General features: G+C 36.9%; 1 protein-coding gene across 1 annotated transcript in view; it reads left to right on the forward strand.

Moving 5' to 3' along the window:
• Positions 1-17,943, forward strand: part of kcnn3 (potassium intermediate/small conductance calcium-activated channel, subfamily N, member 3) — a 74,521-nt gene that overhangs the window by 22,301 nt on the left and 34,277 nt on the right. The window contains exon 3 of the mRNA XM_055047899.1: positions 971-1,066. Within this exon, the coding sequence (XP_054903874.1) occupies positions 971-1,066 (96 nt within the window). The remainder of the gene's footprint in view (positions 1-970; positions 1,067-17,943) is intronic.

Raw genomic sequence — 17,943 nt, forward strand, 5'->3', positions numbered from 1 at the left:
ATCTCAGAAATAAAAATGTTTATGTAACCTATCACAGCAAACGAATAGAAAAAATTATTTTGAGCTGTTGATGAAATGTGAGTCCAATGACAGAGAGCAGCGCTCCGAATGGTAATCCCTCATGCCTTTCTGTAGATCTCATGGTGCATGACGAAAATGGATGAGAGGAGGAAGGAGTAACCGAGGGGAAGTGCAGTGGCCAGACTAAATCAGCTCCACCAGATCCCTATTTTTACTTACATATGTATTTGAATGGTTAAAATCTGAAGAATCAGGGTTTTTTAAAAAAATGTTTAAATAGTAACTCACAGAGTTTATAGTGAGTTTTATAAGTAAATTTGCTGAACTGATCTTTGCTGTTACATTGGAATTTTTCTTGTTCTCTGTAAATATAGTCAGTAAACCAACAACTACAGGTTATTCATTGGGCATCTTGTAGCATCTAATTAATTCAAAACTGAATTTGTTATTAGCATTGTAGGATTTGGCTTCATTAATTAATTCATTCATTCTCAGCATATAAGTCTATGATGTTTTTCTTTCTTTTGCTGTGTGTTGCACAAATACTCCAGTGAGGGTTTCTGTGTGCATCGGTGTGATATCCACATTAAGTTTTACTTTGCTCTCAGTGAGCGGTTGGTGGGCCTAGAAGAAACCACTGAAGTGCTATGAGGTGTATTGATTGGAAGTTCCCCACAGCATTGATTATAAGCACTATCAAACCAGACAAGCAGAGGATTTAAAGCTTGACTCCAGACAGATATTGATGGGTCAAACACTACAGTTCCACTTTACTTCAGCTTCCTGTTTTAATATATGAATGATTACATGAGGCTGAATGTTAATTTGAGTTGTTTTTTTTTAAGTTTTCCGTTTTTTTTTTTTCTACCAGAACAAATTCCTTCTCCAGTGTCCATTTGTTTTTATGTCCTTAATGATGTTAATGTTGCGGTATTTTGTCTGTCTGCAGAGCTCCATGTATTCTCTGGCCCTGAAGTGTTTGATCAGCCTTTCCACAGTCATCCTGCTGGGCCTCATCATAGCCTACCACGCACGTGAGGTTCAGGTAGGTCAACTGTATGTCCATGTGCAGATGTACAGAACGTGAAAACCAGATGCCGTTTTTAATAAGCCTGGGGAGATTGCAGTGATTATAATTATGACATCTGTTGATGAGCTCTAAACAATGCTCAGCTGAAAAGAAATCAAACCAAAATGATGATCTTTGCCATGTACCAAACTAGCAGATTTGATTAATTTATACAAATGTATTAACATTACATAAAATTACAACAAATATCTTATTGTAGAACTCTACAGTAAAGCTGTTTACTTCCTCTTTCAATCAGCTGTGACAAAGTCCTGGTTACTCTGATAAGACATTTTAGTTTTTATTCAGTTTCACTTTTCCTGTCTGAGGCATTTTCTGATTTCCTTTGATTTCTGATGCGCCAATTCCTATTTTACTTGTTTTATGCTTTTCTGCAAAGATATAACACATAAAATGATTTGTTGATAGTATTTTGAGGGATGTGATGAATCTAAATTTATGTATCAAAGTATAACTCCCTAACAGTTATCAAGAAATATGTCGTTGGTTGATGATCTTCTAAAGCTGTTGTTGAACTGTCGGCCAGGCGTGCCGTTCTGTTTAAAAATGTCTTAAAGTAAGAGAATGAATGTGTTCTGCTTTTAGTGCAGCCTTGTTCTGAATAGTGCATGGGCATTGAGATCAACAGTGTGGAGCTCACATTTTCATAGCGTTGCATGAGGTTAAGTAATGCTAAAAAAAATCATGTTCATTTACCTTTGCTGATTATCTCATTATACATTCATAAATGTGTAAGAAGGCAGCTTATCCTCATTCACTACTGAGACATATGGCAGATACACACAATATAATGGGGGTATTAGTTTTAATTTTATAATTAAAACTATAAAATTTTATTTTACTGAAGCTTTTTTATTGTTTAGTGAGAAGATCACAGATCAGTTAAGTGGGATATTTCTATTTAAATTCACTACAGACTTAAATTCACATGCAGTTGTGTTTCCCAATGCCAGTCCATAAGGCAGCCAGTTCTCCAGGTTTTGAAGACTCCCTTGCTTAACAATAGCCACTTTAAATTATTGCACAATTAACCAATTGTTGCAAAACCTCTTGACTAACTACTACTGCAGCATTTTCCTCTTGATGTGGTGTACCCTCAGCACTAGGATTGGGAAACAATGACATATAGTTTCAATTAAACTCTAATTTCACTCCAGTTTAATAGAGTCAATAAAAAGCGACGATGATTGCATTCTCAGATGTCTCCAATCAGCATACAAATATAGCAGTATAACTAATTGACTCCTGAAATAGATTAAATCTGTGGAAATGGTCACTCAGTGACAGCTTACATTTCTTTTGCTATGAAGATGATACTTATTTATGAGCATAGATTAAACCAGTCAAATAAACACAGATCAGGTTTCACAGTTGTTAAAAATCAGTGACAATATTTCAGAAGTGGTTGTTACTCTCTTTCAGTCTTTGCAAGAACCTCATGAAAGAGCTTAGAGAAGCTTTTGCTTAAGCACAATCAGACCTTCTCTATTATTCTGTCCAGCTATAAATTAAACTGACTCCAAATGTAAGTAACTTTACTTTAACTTAGGAGTCGACTGTGCTGCATGCATTAACAGTGTGGCAGTGCAAGTGTAATAATCACCTTGTGAGGGAGTCTGCTTTAAGTAACTCTGTTCCATTAGCAAGTAGCACTGAAGAAATTATAATGAAACTAATTATTTTTCTACCTCTGAAAGCTGAAAAAAAACCTTTTAAAAAACATAAAGGAATATGTATCATTTTCTCCTTTTGCTTCAGTGCTTGAAGAGACATTTGTTGTTGTTTTGGAAGGGAATGTGCAACTAAAATGCATGAAATAAATCCCAGCTATGTAATTCATGGTAGATAAAAAAAAGCAAAGAAAGAAAATGAAAATGGATAACATATTGGGCAACACTGGGTTGACAAAAAGCTCATTTTATTTCTTCCCCTGTGCTTCCTGCAAATTCCTTTCAGCATCAGAGCTACCTGGACTGCAAAACCTAACACATTTTATTTTCAGAGTAAATTTAATTTTACTCAATAAATATTGTCCAAATTTAAAGCAAGTGCAAAAATTTCCAGGCCTTTCAGGCAATATTTGTCTCAGTGTCCAATTATATATTTTTGCAAACATTTTTTCTTTCTACCCAAGCCAGTGTTTGTGCCCATAGATTTAGCACATTACTGCAAAGTGGGATATGAAAAGTCTACACAAAGAGCAGTTTATGATCACATGCTGCTTAATTTTGATGCATCACTGCGATACTTGGTTGACTTCAAACTGGCTTGTACAGTTATGAACGTAGCATTATCTGGATTTGTTTTACTGATGAGGTAAAGGATCCATCTTCTGAATATGCAAAATGCAGTTTACAGAAGTCTGCTATTTAAATGTATAGCTTACAGCAGTGCAGTGCTACAGGCGGACTAGATGACATGCATCCAACAAGCGAAAGCTCACCAGGATGAAACCATTAGACATGATTTGGGCTTGAGATGAAAGATTTAAGACTTACATTGAAGTTGATATGAAAGACAGAAAACTTTATTTGGATTTGGGATCAAAAACTAGAACCTTGATTTGGACTTGAAAGCGAAGACTGGAGCTTTTTCTTGATCTCAGTATATAAGACAGGATCCCTGATTTGGACTCCAAATGAAATTCCTCAGAATTAAATTGGACTAGAGATAAAATAAGCTGAATTGTACCTTGGGCAAAATACCTCAAACCTAACATGGATTTTGTGCAAAATACTTCAAACTTGACCCGCAGTCGAGGGAAGCAACTTGGATTTGAGGAAAAATGCTAGAGAAGTGGATTTGAGTTAGGATAAAAGTCTTTTGCATATTTTGTATTTTGGTGTAAAAATCGAATAAAAAGATAAAAAAAAGGATAAAAGTCTTTTAGTCTTGACATATGAACAGCAGACCAGAATCTTATCCCTCCAACTGAGCTTGAGATAATAATAATAATAATAATAATAATAATAATAATAATAATAATAATAATAATAATAATAACAACAATAATAATAATAATAATAATAAAAAAAAAACTGGAAACTTGTCTTGTACTTGTAAAAACTGAAAATTGAATTGGATTTGGAATAAAAGACTGGAAACCTCTCTTAGACTGAGGCCAAAGATGAGGAACTTTACTTGCGGTTGCAAAATAAGACTTGGCATTTCCTTGGATTGTTAAAAGAAATTCTCTTTATTAGGGATTTATTAGCTGTTCATTACTAATTTTTCAGTGCTGCAGCTGGTTATTTTGTTTTGTAAAAAACAATATTTTAAATACAAAGCCCATCTGAGGCTCATCTGAGCTGTGTCCATATTGTTCACATCATGCTGTTTTCCCTCAGGTTGCAGAGATAGACCCGAGTACCCAGGTGCGAGTCGACGCCACTCAATTAATGACATTAATGAGAGTCTTGGTGGGATCGACAAAGCTGACTCCATGGCCTTGCAGCCAATAGATACACACTGTACGTTAAATACATTTAGAGCCAATAATAAATGTGCCATTCAACGTATCCACAGAGAGCACAATTTAACACACAGAAACTAATAAAACACACACATCACACACAGCCTTCACCTCTTGTAAGGCTGAAAGAATCAATCAGAAATGCTTTCATGCTTCATTATATTCATTGTGGTGTTTGTCATTTCACTGATACAATGCTACCGCAGTCATTTAGCTGGGGTTCTCATCTGAAACCATTTCCAGCTGATGCACATAGACAATTTATTGACTAATGTGGGAGCCTTGTGGGATCCAGTGAGGGTTCGCCGAGTGGTTATTATTCCCCACAGGAAGACCATGGTGCCTTGCTAATCTTTAGAACTACATAATATTTCAGTGCTCTGATTATTTCCCCTTTATTTCTTCTCGCTTGTAGACGTCCCTAAAAAAGTTTTGGACAATTATTCTTGATCTTGATCCAGAATTAACTTTATTCAGTCCTAATTTTTAGGGCACACTCAGCTGAGGTTCAACCAAGAGAAGTGTGGGAGAAACCACCACAGCCTGGTCCACTGTTATAAAAGTAATTAATAATGTGCCGAGCAAATGCATATTTGATGATGAAGGAAAATAGCTCTCTTTGTTTTTACTTCACATGATTAATTCAATCTGCAAAGAAAACATCCCACATTATCAACAAGTCACATAAAAACACAGTAAGTAAACTTACATTTGCCTTGGCAAATCAGAAAATAATTGAAACAAACACTCTTACAAGGAAAACAAATTGATATACCATAGTGTTACCAAGGGCTGCACAATATTACAAAATATTCCAATGATGGTATAATTGGAAAATATGACATTGATTGCAATTCACATATTTCCTACTCCTGTCTGTGTGGTTCTAACTCTCTTTCTTTACTTGTGGCCTCAAATCTGCCGTAAGGTTAAGTATCTTTTGGCCATGAGAAATGTGTATGTTGCACTTGGTATATGTTAGATCTGGTTTTAGTAAAAACGTGCAAAATGGTTGGCTTACAGGCACAAAATGGCCACAGGAAAAGACAAAATACATATGGCTGAGAATGATCGAGGTGAATGAATTAGCGCTACATATCAAAGACCTTAAGTTAATTTGAAGTATATTAGTATTATATATCAATCCATATTATTACATACTTTATTCTAAAATGTTTTAACTTTGTAGCACTTGTTACTCTGGTAAAAAAAAACTCTGAAAAAGTGAATTTGGAATAACATAAAGTGTAATTAGGAAGATAATTAAACACATGTTGTAAGTTAAAACAACTTATTGATAATAGAAGTCCCACAATAAGTTGCTGTTTTATAAATTCCCAGGTGTCTGTATGTGCATGCGACAGCCTCATGTTACACCTCAAATTCAGATTATTTACTTTCCTTACTCTTGTGAACGACTCCTTATTTCTTGAGGCAGAAAAAGTAATTAAGTTCATCAAGTTTGGATTAAAGTGTTTTGTAAAATTAAAGCACTTATCATCCGGTGTTGTCAACGTTAAAGCCCCTCAGGGAAGAAAACACAACATTGCAGGCAAAAAAAAAAAAATGCAGTTTCTTGTGCTTCTAAGTTGCAAACAAATTTAATGAAAAAGGATTCGTCTGTAACCAGTTGCTCCTGACCTTTGACCTAATCTAGAAATCTAGAAATAAGGTCTACATGTTGAAATTTGATTTGAACATTTTAACTCAACTCACCAGTTAAAATGTTTGTGATGAATCTGGAGGTAAAAAAAAAACAAAACGCAATCATTGTTATCTACTGTCAAAAACTAATGAACTGACAACCATCCTGGTGTTGACAGCTGCTGACACAAAATAACTGCCTGAAATTCATTAATTAGAAATATATCTCATTTCTGCTCACGAAGTTCGAAGTCACTTTAACACAAAACGTCCATTATCCATCCACGCCCGCTGTGGTTGCTGCACGTGATGGGGATGCTAATACCGGCAGGAGATTGGGAGCATGTTGAGCTGGCAAGAGAGATATAAAATGGTCTTTTGTTAATCTATTTGATAAGTAATTCCTTTTGATTAAATAAAGGCAGGACTTTGGGAGGACGCTGCCAGCGTAATGGTGGGAATCCCTGCAAGTTGGGGGAGGTGATGTTGGAATTGAGCCTAAAATCACTTTGGATAATCATTTGAGTGAGGAAGGTGATAGTATGTGCAGATTTCTACAGAACAGCAGATGTCAGCTCGACAGGGTAATTCTTGTTTACAGTTTTAGCTTTGACTGCTTTTTTTTTTCCTTTCTTTTTTAATTCTGGTATTAGGAAGATTTTATCACTAAAACAGCTGGGTTTCAATGAATGATATGTTTTAATAATATCATAAGTGTATGGTTGATGATGCAGATTTAAAAAATGTAGTCCATTAAAGAATAAAAAGCAACATTGTATTATTTCCTTTATATACTATCCTGAAATATTTGCATTCAGTGTGTTTTCGGTGTCTGTATCTGAATAACGGCTTTTATTTTCTAACAAAGGTCTATCTGCTATAATGCAATCTTGAATTTATTTTGGATTCATTTAGACATTAGAAATTTGAAACATTTACTTTGCCACAAAATTGTGCTTTTTATGAATAGATCATATTTTTTGCGACTTAATCAATTTTTACACATTTTGTGTTCTAATTTTTCAAAAAATTAATTGAAAAGCTAGTGGTTAGTAGAAGGTCTAAAATGGTGATTTGGTTGTCTCTGTTGCGCTCTCTGGTGTTTTTGGTTTGTATTGACCTTGTGATGAACTGGCTTGATCTCCTGTGGTTTGATGCACTGTCTTTCACCCGCTGATGCATTTATAGGAAATGAGTGGAGAGAAAAAATAAATACATTTATGGGGGAAAACCTACCCTCAATCTACAAAACATTAAAAAATATATATATATCTGTTGTACATGCATTGTGAACACAAATAAGCTTCTACTTTACAAGCATTTTCTTTAGTTTATAAGGTCTTTAATGGCGATCAGGGTGCAATGAGGTGTAACAATTTTAATCCACTGCTTTTGCTCACTGTAATTGAAAGCTACACCATATCAAAATCATAATGCATATTACTTCAACATATTGTTTGTTCCCTCAACCCTCTCATAATCACAGCTATAGAAAAGCTACGTAATTACATGCTGCAGCTGCTTCCTGACGGTGACAGAGTGGGGTGTCCCTGAGATTTATTCATTACTTCTTTGCTAATTTGAAACTATATTCATCCCAGAAGACTAATTCAGACCAATGCATTTTTTATGACATTTGTGAACCTGCCCTCCTGACTCCACCCTTGTTTACCTTCATGGCTGAACAGCATGTGTGTGTTGCATGGGTTACTGTTGGATTCATCAAGCACAAAATGAAGCACATTGTGAGAAACATTGTCATACAAAATGAAAGGCATCATTCAGTAAATATCTCATGCAGAGATCGGACAGACTCCATTGAACATTTTGACCCCCAAGTTGCAGGATATTACACACAAACCGCATGTATGTATTTTTATGAGACATTCATTTAGCAGTTGCTGGGATCTGAATGATGTTATCGAGTTTAGCTGGCATTTACATTTCCTCTCTCACTCCGGTTCATTCTACCTCTAAAGTCCTCTCTGGTTTCCCTCTTCTCACCTCTTTTATCTCAGTACGGTTTGTTTACCACCAGAAGTATGCTTCTCCGTCTTTCTTCCCTCTTTCTTTTGCCTGCTGCTCCGCCGACATTATCAGATTAGATTTCTTCTCTCTTTTCCTCCAACAGACTTCAATTCAATTTTGTTGTAGAATCCCACATCATTTTCTCTAGACTGCTCGACTCCCTCGTTACGCGGCATTCAGCTTCTCACTTGCTCCTCTTCTTTGCCCCTGTTGCACTTTAACACTCATATGAATTTCTCTCACTCTCTTTTTTACTCCTGTGTCATGAAGAAGTAAAAGACCATGAAAGTAGTTTGATTGTGTCTGTTTTCTCTTTGAGTCAATCTGTATCTTTTGCTTACTTAATTGCCTCCTTGTCAGGCTGTAGGTTTTAACATTTTAAGCTCTTGTGTAATCTGGTGGGGAGCAAACCAAACTCTTAAGTTGTAAGCCTAATGTGAGCAGTTAATGGTTATCTTCACTGACTATGATGGCTTTATTTGTCTTTTTAACATCACAAAAGAAAAAGGATGCTTCCTCATTAATGTCTGTGAATTTTAATCTTGTTAGAAATGTAAACAGATTAACCTGTTAATCTATCTACATGTGCACCAGAATCAAGCTGCCTTGCACTTCCCAGGATGTCCAACAATGTTCAATCAACACAAAGATGGAAAACCTAAACTTGTTATGACAGAACTTATGACCTGACTTCTTTCTTATTACTCAACAAATCTGGTTGTTTTCCTGGGCTTTTTTGCTCAGCCACCTTTACAATTTGGATTTTCGTTTTACGACAGCAAACATTTTTGTTTATTGTTTTATACGGGATCATCTGACCATCACAGAACAACATTTAATGGCATCAGTTTTATCTTTAGTTTCAGATCTATCAAATGAGGAAGCTGTCTTGATAATGTAGTCATTCTGTTTGAGCAGTAGTGCTCACTTTGCAAACTTGTTTAAGTCCAGAAATAGCTATTGTTGCCTTGCTTATGCAGTGATCAAGTTCTGAATTCTCCTCTTTATAGTAAGAGGAAGCGGTAGCATTATTTTCACATGGCCTTATTTTGTTCTATATTGTTGAATTGAGACACAAATAAGGAACAGTAGAACAGGGTTACAAATATAGTATAGGAGAAAAGTGCTTTATTTTTTCTGTGTCCTTTTTATCATCGACCTAACAAGATTTGTCTGAATTTGTAAGCTATTTTTGTTTACAGCCTAGCATTTCAAATAAAATGCTGATCTCTATAAGCAAGACTTGCTGCTGTTTAAGGTTCCTACATTCTATATCCAAAGCCGAACATTAAGAGAAGTAGAGGTATAATTTAGATCAGAACAAAGTCAAAATTCAGAAATTAGAACTTGAGCAGAACTTCAACAGATTATACTGATCTCAGAGAGGGCTAGTAGAGAGTGAAAAAGATAGATTTTCGTAAGCTGTTGAGGACATAATGGTATAAAATCATAAATAAATCATGTATATAACTACAAACTTAAATATAGATCTTTTTTTTCTTTTCCTTTACTGGCTTATCTGAATACTGTCTTCTTGCAGACGTTTACACGTTCTGAAATGCTTATTCAGGGGGTTATTTGTGGCTATTGCTCTGCTGTTAATATATACACGAATGCACAAAATTGGACTGTTAGCAGCCATCAAATCTCACTTGTTCCTGCTGCCTAAAAATGTTCAGACAAATATCTACTGCAATCAGCTTATACTTGTGCTTCTTAAGAATGTTTAGGGGTAATTTCTGCCTTGTGTAGGAAATAATTATACATATTTATCTTAGTCATTGCTGAGATTAAAGTCCTTCCTCTTAATTTCCCGAACCTATTTTTGCTTTTGTCTGTGAAGTTTGTATTATGAATAAGATCAAAGATCCAGCCTTACTTTGTGATTTAAAGCCTTGAATGTTTCACTTTGAAATGCTGAAATCATTTTTGGATTGCCTGTGTTTTGAAACATTCAAGCTCTGCAGAGTTTCTCAGTCACTGTTTTAGCAAACTGCTTTGTACTGAAAGAAAAAGTTTGATGATTGCTTGTGCAACGCAGCGCATTCATATTGTTGGGAGGCGCCACTGAAGCACTTGTGACTCGTTTGGGTTCAGTAATTGTCTGCGTTTGTGTATTTATTGGAATTCATGTGGTGATGGTTGGAACCAGCATTAACTTATCGTCTGGGTGTTGTGATTCACGGCCTTATCTGAACAACCGCTTTCCATTAGAGTGAGTTAACTACAAGACCAATGGACTGCCATTGTTTAGGCTTAATGGAGACTGAGAAGGAAAATATATGGGTCCAGTCAATGGTAAATCAGGACAAAACGCATTAGGGTGGCAGCAGACGGAATAGTGAAACGTCATGAATCAGTTGTGATTCAAGTGGCTAATCAGAGAGATAATTTTAAGGCCTTAATCCAGCCAGTGTTCAAAGGCTTGATTTAAGAGAAAAAGAAAAACCAGAGAAGTGTTTTGCTGTGAAAAATCGTTTGTTCTTCAACAGATGTCCTGTTTCTGTATTTTTTTCTTCTCTCATTTCAAATCATCAAACGGATTTTAATATCAAACAGAGTAAATTCAAAATGCAGCTTTCAAATTATAAGATCATTGATTCAGGAATAAAAACAATTCACTGTCACTCTATGAAACCTACTATCTGGTGGTGCCAACCTCGATAGCAGCAGCTGCTATCAAACATTTGCAATAATTGGTAATAACTCTTACTTTTCCGTAGAAAACTGTGAGTTGGTCTTTATTGGGCGAAGTGTAATAAACGAATGAACAAAGTTGTGTACAAAGAAAATGCATTTAAAACAAAAGCAAACAAAAGAAGAACAATGTTGCTCTTCTTTGCAGAATTGTTTTTATTTAGCAACATGGAAAATATTTTGAGCATGAATCACATAAGTTTGCATGAAAAGCTGTAAAGAAGATTAAAGTTTGGACATGTAGTGTTTTATATCATTGACCCGCTTTAGCATAAGGTTAGAAGGATGTCTGAAACTTTGCCTTCTAGTACAACAAGTCCTTCAGGTGCTGAAGCAGCATCACAGCCCCAGACCATCACACAGCTAACATCGTATTTTCTCTTTTTTTCTGTATTCATTTTCATTAAAAACAAAACACTGATGTATAATAGAGAAAATATGCATATACATAAAATGAAAGGCAACAGAAAGAAGAAAAAAAATCTTATAATCTCTCCCATTTTATCCCCAAAAATATATCCAAACAGGGATTTTACTGGAGCTACTTGGTGATCATCACTCCGGCTTTTTTGTTCTTTTTGGTCAGCAGTGGTCTTTTCCATTGATGTCAGTTTTGCCCAGTTTTCTTCTTTGTTGATTCCTGAACAATAAGCTACGCTGAGGTAATTGAGGCAGTGCTTCAGATGCTCTTCTGTGTTTTTCTTACCTGCTGGATCACTCATTGATGCTGTTCTGGAGTCGTTTTGGTATGTCAGCCAGTCCTGAGGACGTTCATTACTGCTCCATGTTTTCTCCATTTGTTGATAATTGTTTTCAGTTTATTTCAGAATGTGATTTGTTGCTTTTTGAGATCTTCTAGTCTACTTAATGTTGTCAAAGATGTTAAATTAAGTCTTGTCTCAACAGTTCTTGCAATAATCAGACTGGGATGTGGTTTGTAAAACTGAACTCAGCTTCCTAAAAATTCTGACTAATCAGAGTTAGTGAATCGTCTAAGATTGGTCATTTTTTTCAAAGAGATCAAATTAGTCACTTTTCTGTATTTAATAAATGATCATCATTGTTTGAAAAAGCTTTTTGCAAGTATTTTCAGAACCAAAATGTTTAATTATTGCTAAAAGTGTTTTGTACGTGCCCAAGAAGTTCTACTGCTGCGTTTCGCATGAATCCCTAATCCACCATCTCAACCTCAACCTCTCTTGTTTTCTTCACAGGTGGAAACAAACTCAGCAACAACAGAAAAAAAAATCCTGCTCTGATGGAAAATGATTCATTGTAGTTCATGCACTTGAAAGAAATCTGCACTTGAAAGGCAAAAATTGAATTGATGTTGAAATTAATCAAATAGAAACTTTTAAAGAGAGTGTGCAAGAAAGGGATGTTTCTCCAGTCCATTAGTGCACTTTAAGCATTACTGACTCGTGTTATTCGGTTACTTTTGGAGAGTTTCAGAGGCATTCCATTGATCAAGAAGACAGCAGCTTGGCACTCATGGACACTCAGAGGAAGGCAAGATGGCATTAGAAAACAAAGTGAGCTGTTGTCTTGCAAGAGAGATGTCTTTTCTCATTGAGGAAGACGCCTGTACTTAGACGGTCACTTAACAATATCGTAGTCTGCAGATTTTGTATCATGCATGCATGCTTAGTTTGGTCTGTGAATGATAGATGACAAAATGTAACAGCAGAACATAACAGAATCTTGAAAGAAGCAATTCATCTGCTTATTTCCATGAAATGCTAATTTATCAAAAGCCACGTGTGTCTTATTTACCCCAGGACATTTTTGGGATTACAGCATCTTTCATATCTGCTCTGAATGAAAGGAATTCCTTGTCTCCAGACACCACTGGTGGAAAACTCTCTTCACTCCCTTCCACTTGCTGTTTTTAGACCTGCCTGAAAACAAGCCTGCATAGCACATGCACACGCCTGACTTGTGATCTTTTCCTCATCCGTCACACTTTCTAACACTTCCTTTTCACTTCACGTCCCCGCTTCCTGTACTCCTGCTTGCGTGGAAACAGCCACCGGGGTGTTCCCTCACAACTGCAAATACAGCGAGGGAAAAGTGTGTTATTCTCCTTGAATATTCATATGTATCACCGTGCGGGAATCTGGGTTTGTGTGTCGAGACCGCGTGTGGGTGTTCGGTTCGCCCCACTTATTTTGCCTTCCTCTTTCTGGGCTTTCGATGCTACAGGACCCAGACATTCCCTGGAGTTCCCTCTGTGTGGGTAAAGGTGTGTGTGCTAGCTTTTCATGCTTCGACACTGTCTCCTTTAGTAAGTATTTCCTTTAGCATGCGTTAGCCCCACTGCCTCCTGTGGGAAGTGGAGATTTGATATTTATTTTTCTTGCACACGCACACCGTTTCGTAAGGTGCTTGGACGCATATGTGCATGTACACATGTCATCGTATGCAAAATATTCTTTGTTGCTGGCTTTGCAGAGGTAGAACATTCAGTCTGGCTTCATGATTTGAGGCATCTGGAATGAGAAACATGAAGGCTCTCTGAGGAAGTGCATGGCTGGCTGGTTTGTTGAGAGGGAAAGACTGAGAGGTCACAGATTCCTCTCGCAGGCAGCAGGAGCAGACGGGGAAATGCCGTGGGTGGAGAGTGGCCTGTCAGACTTCACACCTTCACCTCTGTAGACACCTCAGCTTATTTTTAATGCCGATCATTTTCACACATTTTTTCTCCATTTTTATTTTGTCCGCTTTTCTCTAGCTGACGTCTCTTTTTTTCCTTACTGTGTCCTCTTTCTGTCTCACCCACTTCCCGTTTTGTTTCCTGTCCCTAAACTTCTGCCCTGTGATGTCACAGCCTGTTAAAATTAAGTGGACACATCTTCTTTTCACAATCTCTGTTCTCTTCCCCTGTGGGTTTGTTCTTTATTTCCAAGTTGATTTAACTGTTATCCAACCTCAGTCCATCCTCATCGACTGAAACTCCTTGTAAAATTGCATAAATAAAAGTACAACCATTAGAACACTTAGGCGACTAGAAATCAATCAAGGAAAAAATGCAAACTACTTAAAAAATATTTTCTGTCAAGTCATTCACTGCATTTTTATCCAGATGTATTTAGAGGTCCTGTATCAACATTTAACTTTTAAAGAATTCAGACCATCCAGCTAAATATCTTCCACACCCAATTATCCTCGTGCGGTCAGTGCCGATCTCCAGTGGTCATTGGATGAGAGCCGGGGTGGGCGTTCAACTGTCCATCAGAGGACAACACAAAGATACACAGGACAAACAATCATGTACACACACTTGTACCAAAAGACAATTTAGAGAGACCAATTGAAAATGAACAGGGAGAACAGGCAGGGTTCAAACTCCACGACCTTCTTTCTGCAAGAGAACATTGCTGCCGACTCCACCACTATGCAGACATAATGTATCTTTGAGAGCTTAAAAAAATAACCCTTTTTTTACTTTCCTCTACTTTTGCATAAAATGAAAAATTAGCCCTCTTAACAATGCAGTCTTTCTAGTAAAATAAAGCAGTCAGCATTCATTCTGTGCTTCTTACTGCTTTCAATTATTGCAGCTTTAGTCGCTTATAAATTTTTAATAACATTTTAACTCAAAGAAACAGGGCAGAATGAGCTGTACCTTATTGGCGTTAAAGTTGTATATTCACTGTTTATTGCCAAATAAACTCAGTTTTTAGTGGTTTTGTTAAGTACATTGGCTTTTTATCTTTCCAAAAGCTTTAAATACCCAAGTAATTTGTGAAAGCTGCATGTATGCTGTGGAACTGATTTTTGGATTTATTTATTTATTAACTTGTTCTGACAAAGGAGATAAACGTAACATAACATGATTTAAAAAGCGGTGTTACAGGAAGAAACCTTCTTAATAAACATATTTATGCTGCAAAGCATGCTCACCATGCTTTAAATGGGTAGCCAAGCTTCCCTCCAGTTTAGTGGTGATTAGCCCACAGCTGGAAGTTCACTGGTCCCGATCTTGAAGGCGGATTTTCCCAGCTGCGGCAACTTTCTTTGAAAGTTTAAAAAACATCTACTTTAGGTTAATTAGTGACACTTTTTTTCCTCAGGACTGAATGTGTGGATTGTTGTTGCCCTTGTGTTGTCCTCGCGATGCCTTGCCACGCTGACTGCTTGGACAGGTTGCAGAAAATTAATGAGAAGGTGAGAGTGAGAGTTGGTAGAAAAGCCTTTGATTGGCAAAGATCCTGCTTTAGTGGGACTTTGAGAAGAGTCTGTGTCATTGGATGTTCTGTGTATGCACTTTAGGGGTTAACAATCATCATTTCTGTGACAATTTTTAAATATGTTTACATAATACGCGTTTAATCTGTGCGGTTCATGAATGTTGTATGTTTAGATTTATGCAGTTTTTTAAAGATGTGCCCAGCATTTTCCTCTAGTTCCTGCTCATATGCAAAAAAAAATCCTATTTTTCATCAGCAGATGATGAAGACTAATAACCATTTGCAACCATTTGGAGACTAATTTTGCTACGCAGTCCTCCGTCATCCCCTGCCTCTGCCCTCTCCATGTAGGGGCAGTGGCACTCACTCACTCCCAGTGACAGATTACTCTCCTAATGGAATTTAATTATTTATCCCTTCCTCGTGGCGATTTCGCCCGGAAAGGACCAACCGCGTGACTCTACGGCAGGACAGGACAGGAGGGGAGGACGCAGGGAAAAGGGAAGGGAGAAGCACTTATTTCCTCTAGCGGTGCTGGAAGGAGGCTCGCTTTACTTCTGATTCAGAGAAATGTCATATTGTGGAAGACAAAAAAAGCTGCAAATTTATATGCAAATGAATTTAATTCATAGCCAGTTTGCGCAGAAACTTATTTTTTTATATGACATATCAATATCTATGTGTAATATTCTGGTTTCAAAACAACTTAAGCTTTCCCTTTTAATATTACAGTGGCTTTAAACTTCTTATCATAAATTGCTAGTGTCAGTGTAAACAAATGTGTTGTGGATCTGAAACTAAATATAGATTAAGTGTTTTTCAAGTATTTCTTTTCAGTCTTCCGCCTCTGTTTTTAGCTAATAAACAAATCTGGTATTGTTGCTGACATTTCAACCTTGATATTCTCATGCCCTTTATTTCTGGATCAAAAAAAAAATTAACAAGAAAAACATTTTATAAATAATACTTTAAGCACAGCAAAGATTTTTGTAATCTACTTTTAACATTTGCATTTCACAACCACAAACGTCAATGTACTTCACTGGGATCTTATGGGATAGACCAACACAAAACAACACATAGTTATAACTGGACAAAACCAATAAAACATGGTTTTCAATTTTTTTTTTTACCAAAGAACATCTCAAAAGTGTGAGGGGTAATAAGCTCATACTTCTGCCTATTTATTTTAAAAGGAATGATCATGTAAATATGTAACATGGTGCATGAATGGGGATATATTTGAAATAAACAAATGTGGTGGAAATTGATTATCAAAAGGGAGAAGATCAATCTTTGTCTTTTAAAGGCTTTATTTTGAAGGCTCTGCCACTGAACTAGTCAGACCAGAGCCCAACACAAGTTACCCACAGTGTTTTATACTCTTCACCACATCCTGCTCTCACAACACACAAGTATAAGAAGAACAAAGGAAAAAAAACTACCTCAGTAAAAGAAACACAGCTGAGCCTATAGAGATACAGTTCTAACCACACCTGCTTTGTAACGGTTTTTGTTCTTGGAAACTTCACCCTCATTGTGTAACCTTTGGGTGCATCAGTTTCTTGCACTTTGTTTCACTATGAACTGAAAGGAAATCAAACAAAAGTATCTACGGAAATAATAATTCAGACATTTGTATCTGGCGCAAGTACATTTAATGTCTCCTAAAACCTGGCCATTGTAGAGGAGTAAGACGAAGAGAGGAATTGTAACAGCGCACATGAGGAAGAAGGTGCGTCCAGTCAGCTTTCATCAACTTTTTGGCAGAAACTTGCAAAATGAACTACTGGTGGAAAACTGTGTCATTAAAAACTTCACTGTTGAATCTGGTAGTGAAGGCATCATGCTGTGGCGAGGCTTTTTTCTCACCGGAGACAGGGAGGCTGGTCAGAGTTCATTGAAAGATGGACGGAGTTCAATGAAGGTCAGTGGTGGAAGAAAACATGTGAGAGGCTGCAAAACACACAAGCCCGCGACAATAGCCATACACACCTCAGACTTAAATCCATTTGGGAATCTGTGACAAGACTTGAAAATTGATGTTCACAGCTTTAATTGTGGTAAAATGCAGAGCAGTTCCATGAAGTATCGACTCAAGCAAGGTGAATACACATGTGCCACACCTTTTAGGGAGATGTAATAACAATTCAGCAAGGATAGTAATTACAGTTTTATTGATGTGGATATCTTGATGAAAAGATAAAAACAAGAAGTTCAGATGTTTTTTTTTTGTCTGCGTCTTAAGTTTTAATACTTTCCAGACTGTCATACTGTCAGCATTGCAATCCAGTCAATGCCTTATGACAAACTGTTTTAACATAAGGAAAAATTTACCTGTAAAAGTTGAAGTATTTTATCTTCGAATGTGACAGTACAAATTCATTTGCGAATCTCCACCATAAGTATTAGACAACCTGCCAGTTGTGTCCCCTCTTCATTCACAAACACACACCTCAGCGTTTGTTCTTACTTCTCCGTTTTCGCTCCGCTTTCCGCACCTTTTCTTGCGCTTCTCTCTCTTTTTGACTCCCTCTTTCTCACTGGGGATCCTAATTAAGCTTGGCTGCTCTTTGATGTTGTCGCCTTGGCAACAGTCACCATGACGAGGTTGGGTTTGCACACACACACACACACATTATAACACACGTCTCACACTCACTCGGGCACACAGAGTAGAGCACACACAAACAAAAACATGCAAATGCACGCTCTCTGCCATCATTAAGGAATACAGCCAGCATTTGACCCTTGGTTCAAATGACGGCTGACACACCGACTCCTGCTTAAGGCTGTGCTAC

This window comes from Poeciliopsis prolifica, unplaced genomic scaffold (genome assembly GCF_027474105.1).
Source record: "Poeciliopsis prolifica strain line A6 unplaced genomic scaffold, Auburn_PproV2 SCAFFOLD026, whole genome shotgun sequence".
Classification (NCBI taxonomy): Eukaryota; Metazoa; Chordata; class Actinopteri; order Cyprinodontiformes; family Poeciliidae; genus Poeciliopsis; species Poeciliopsis prolifica.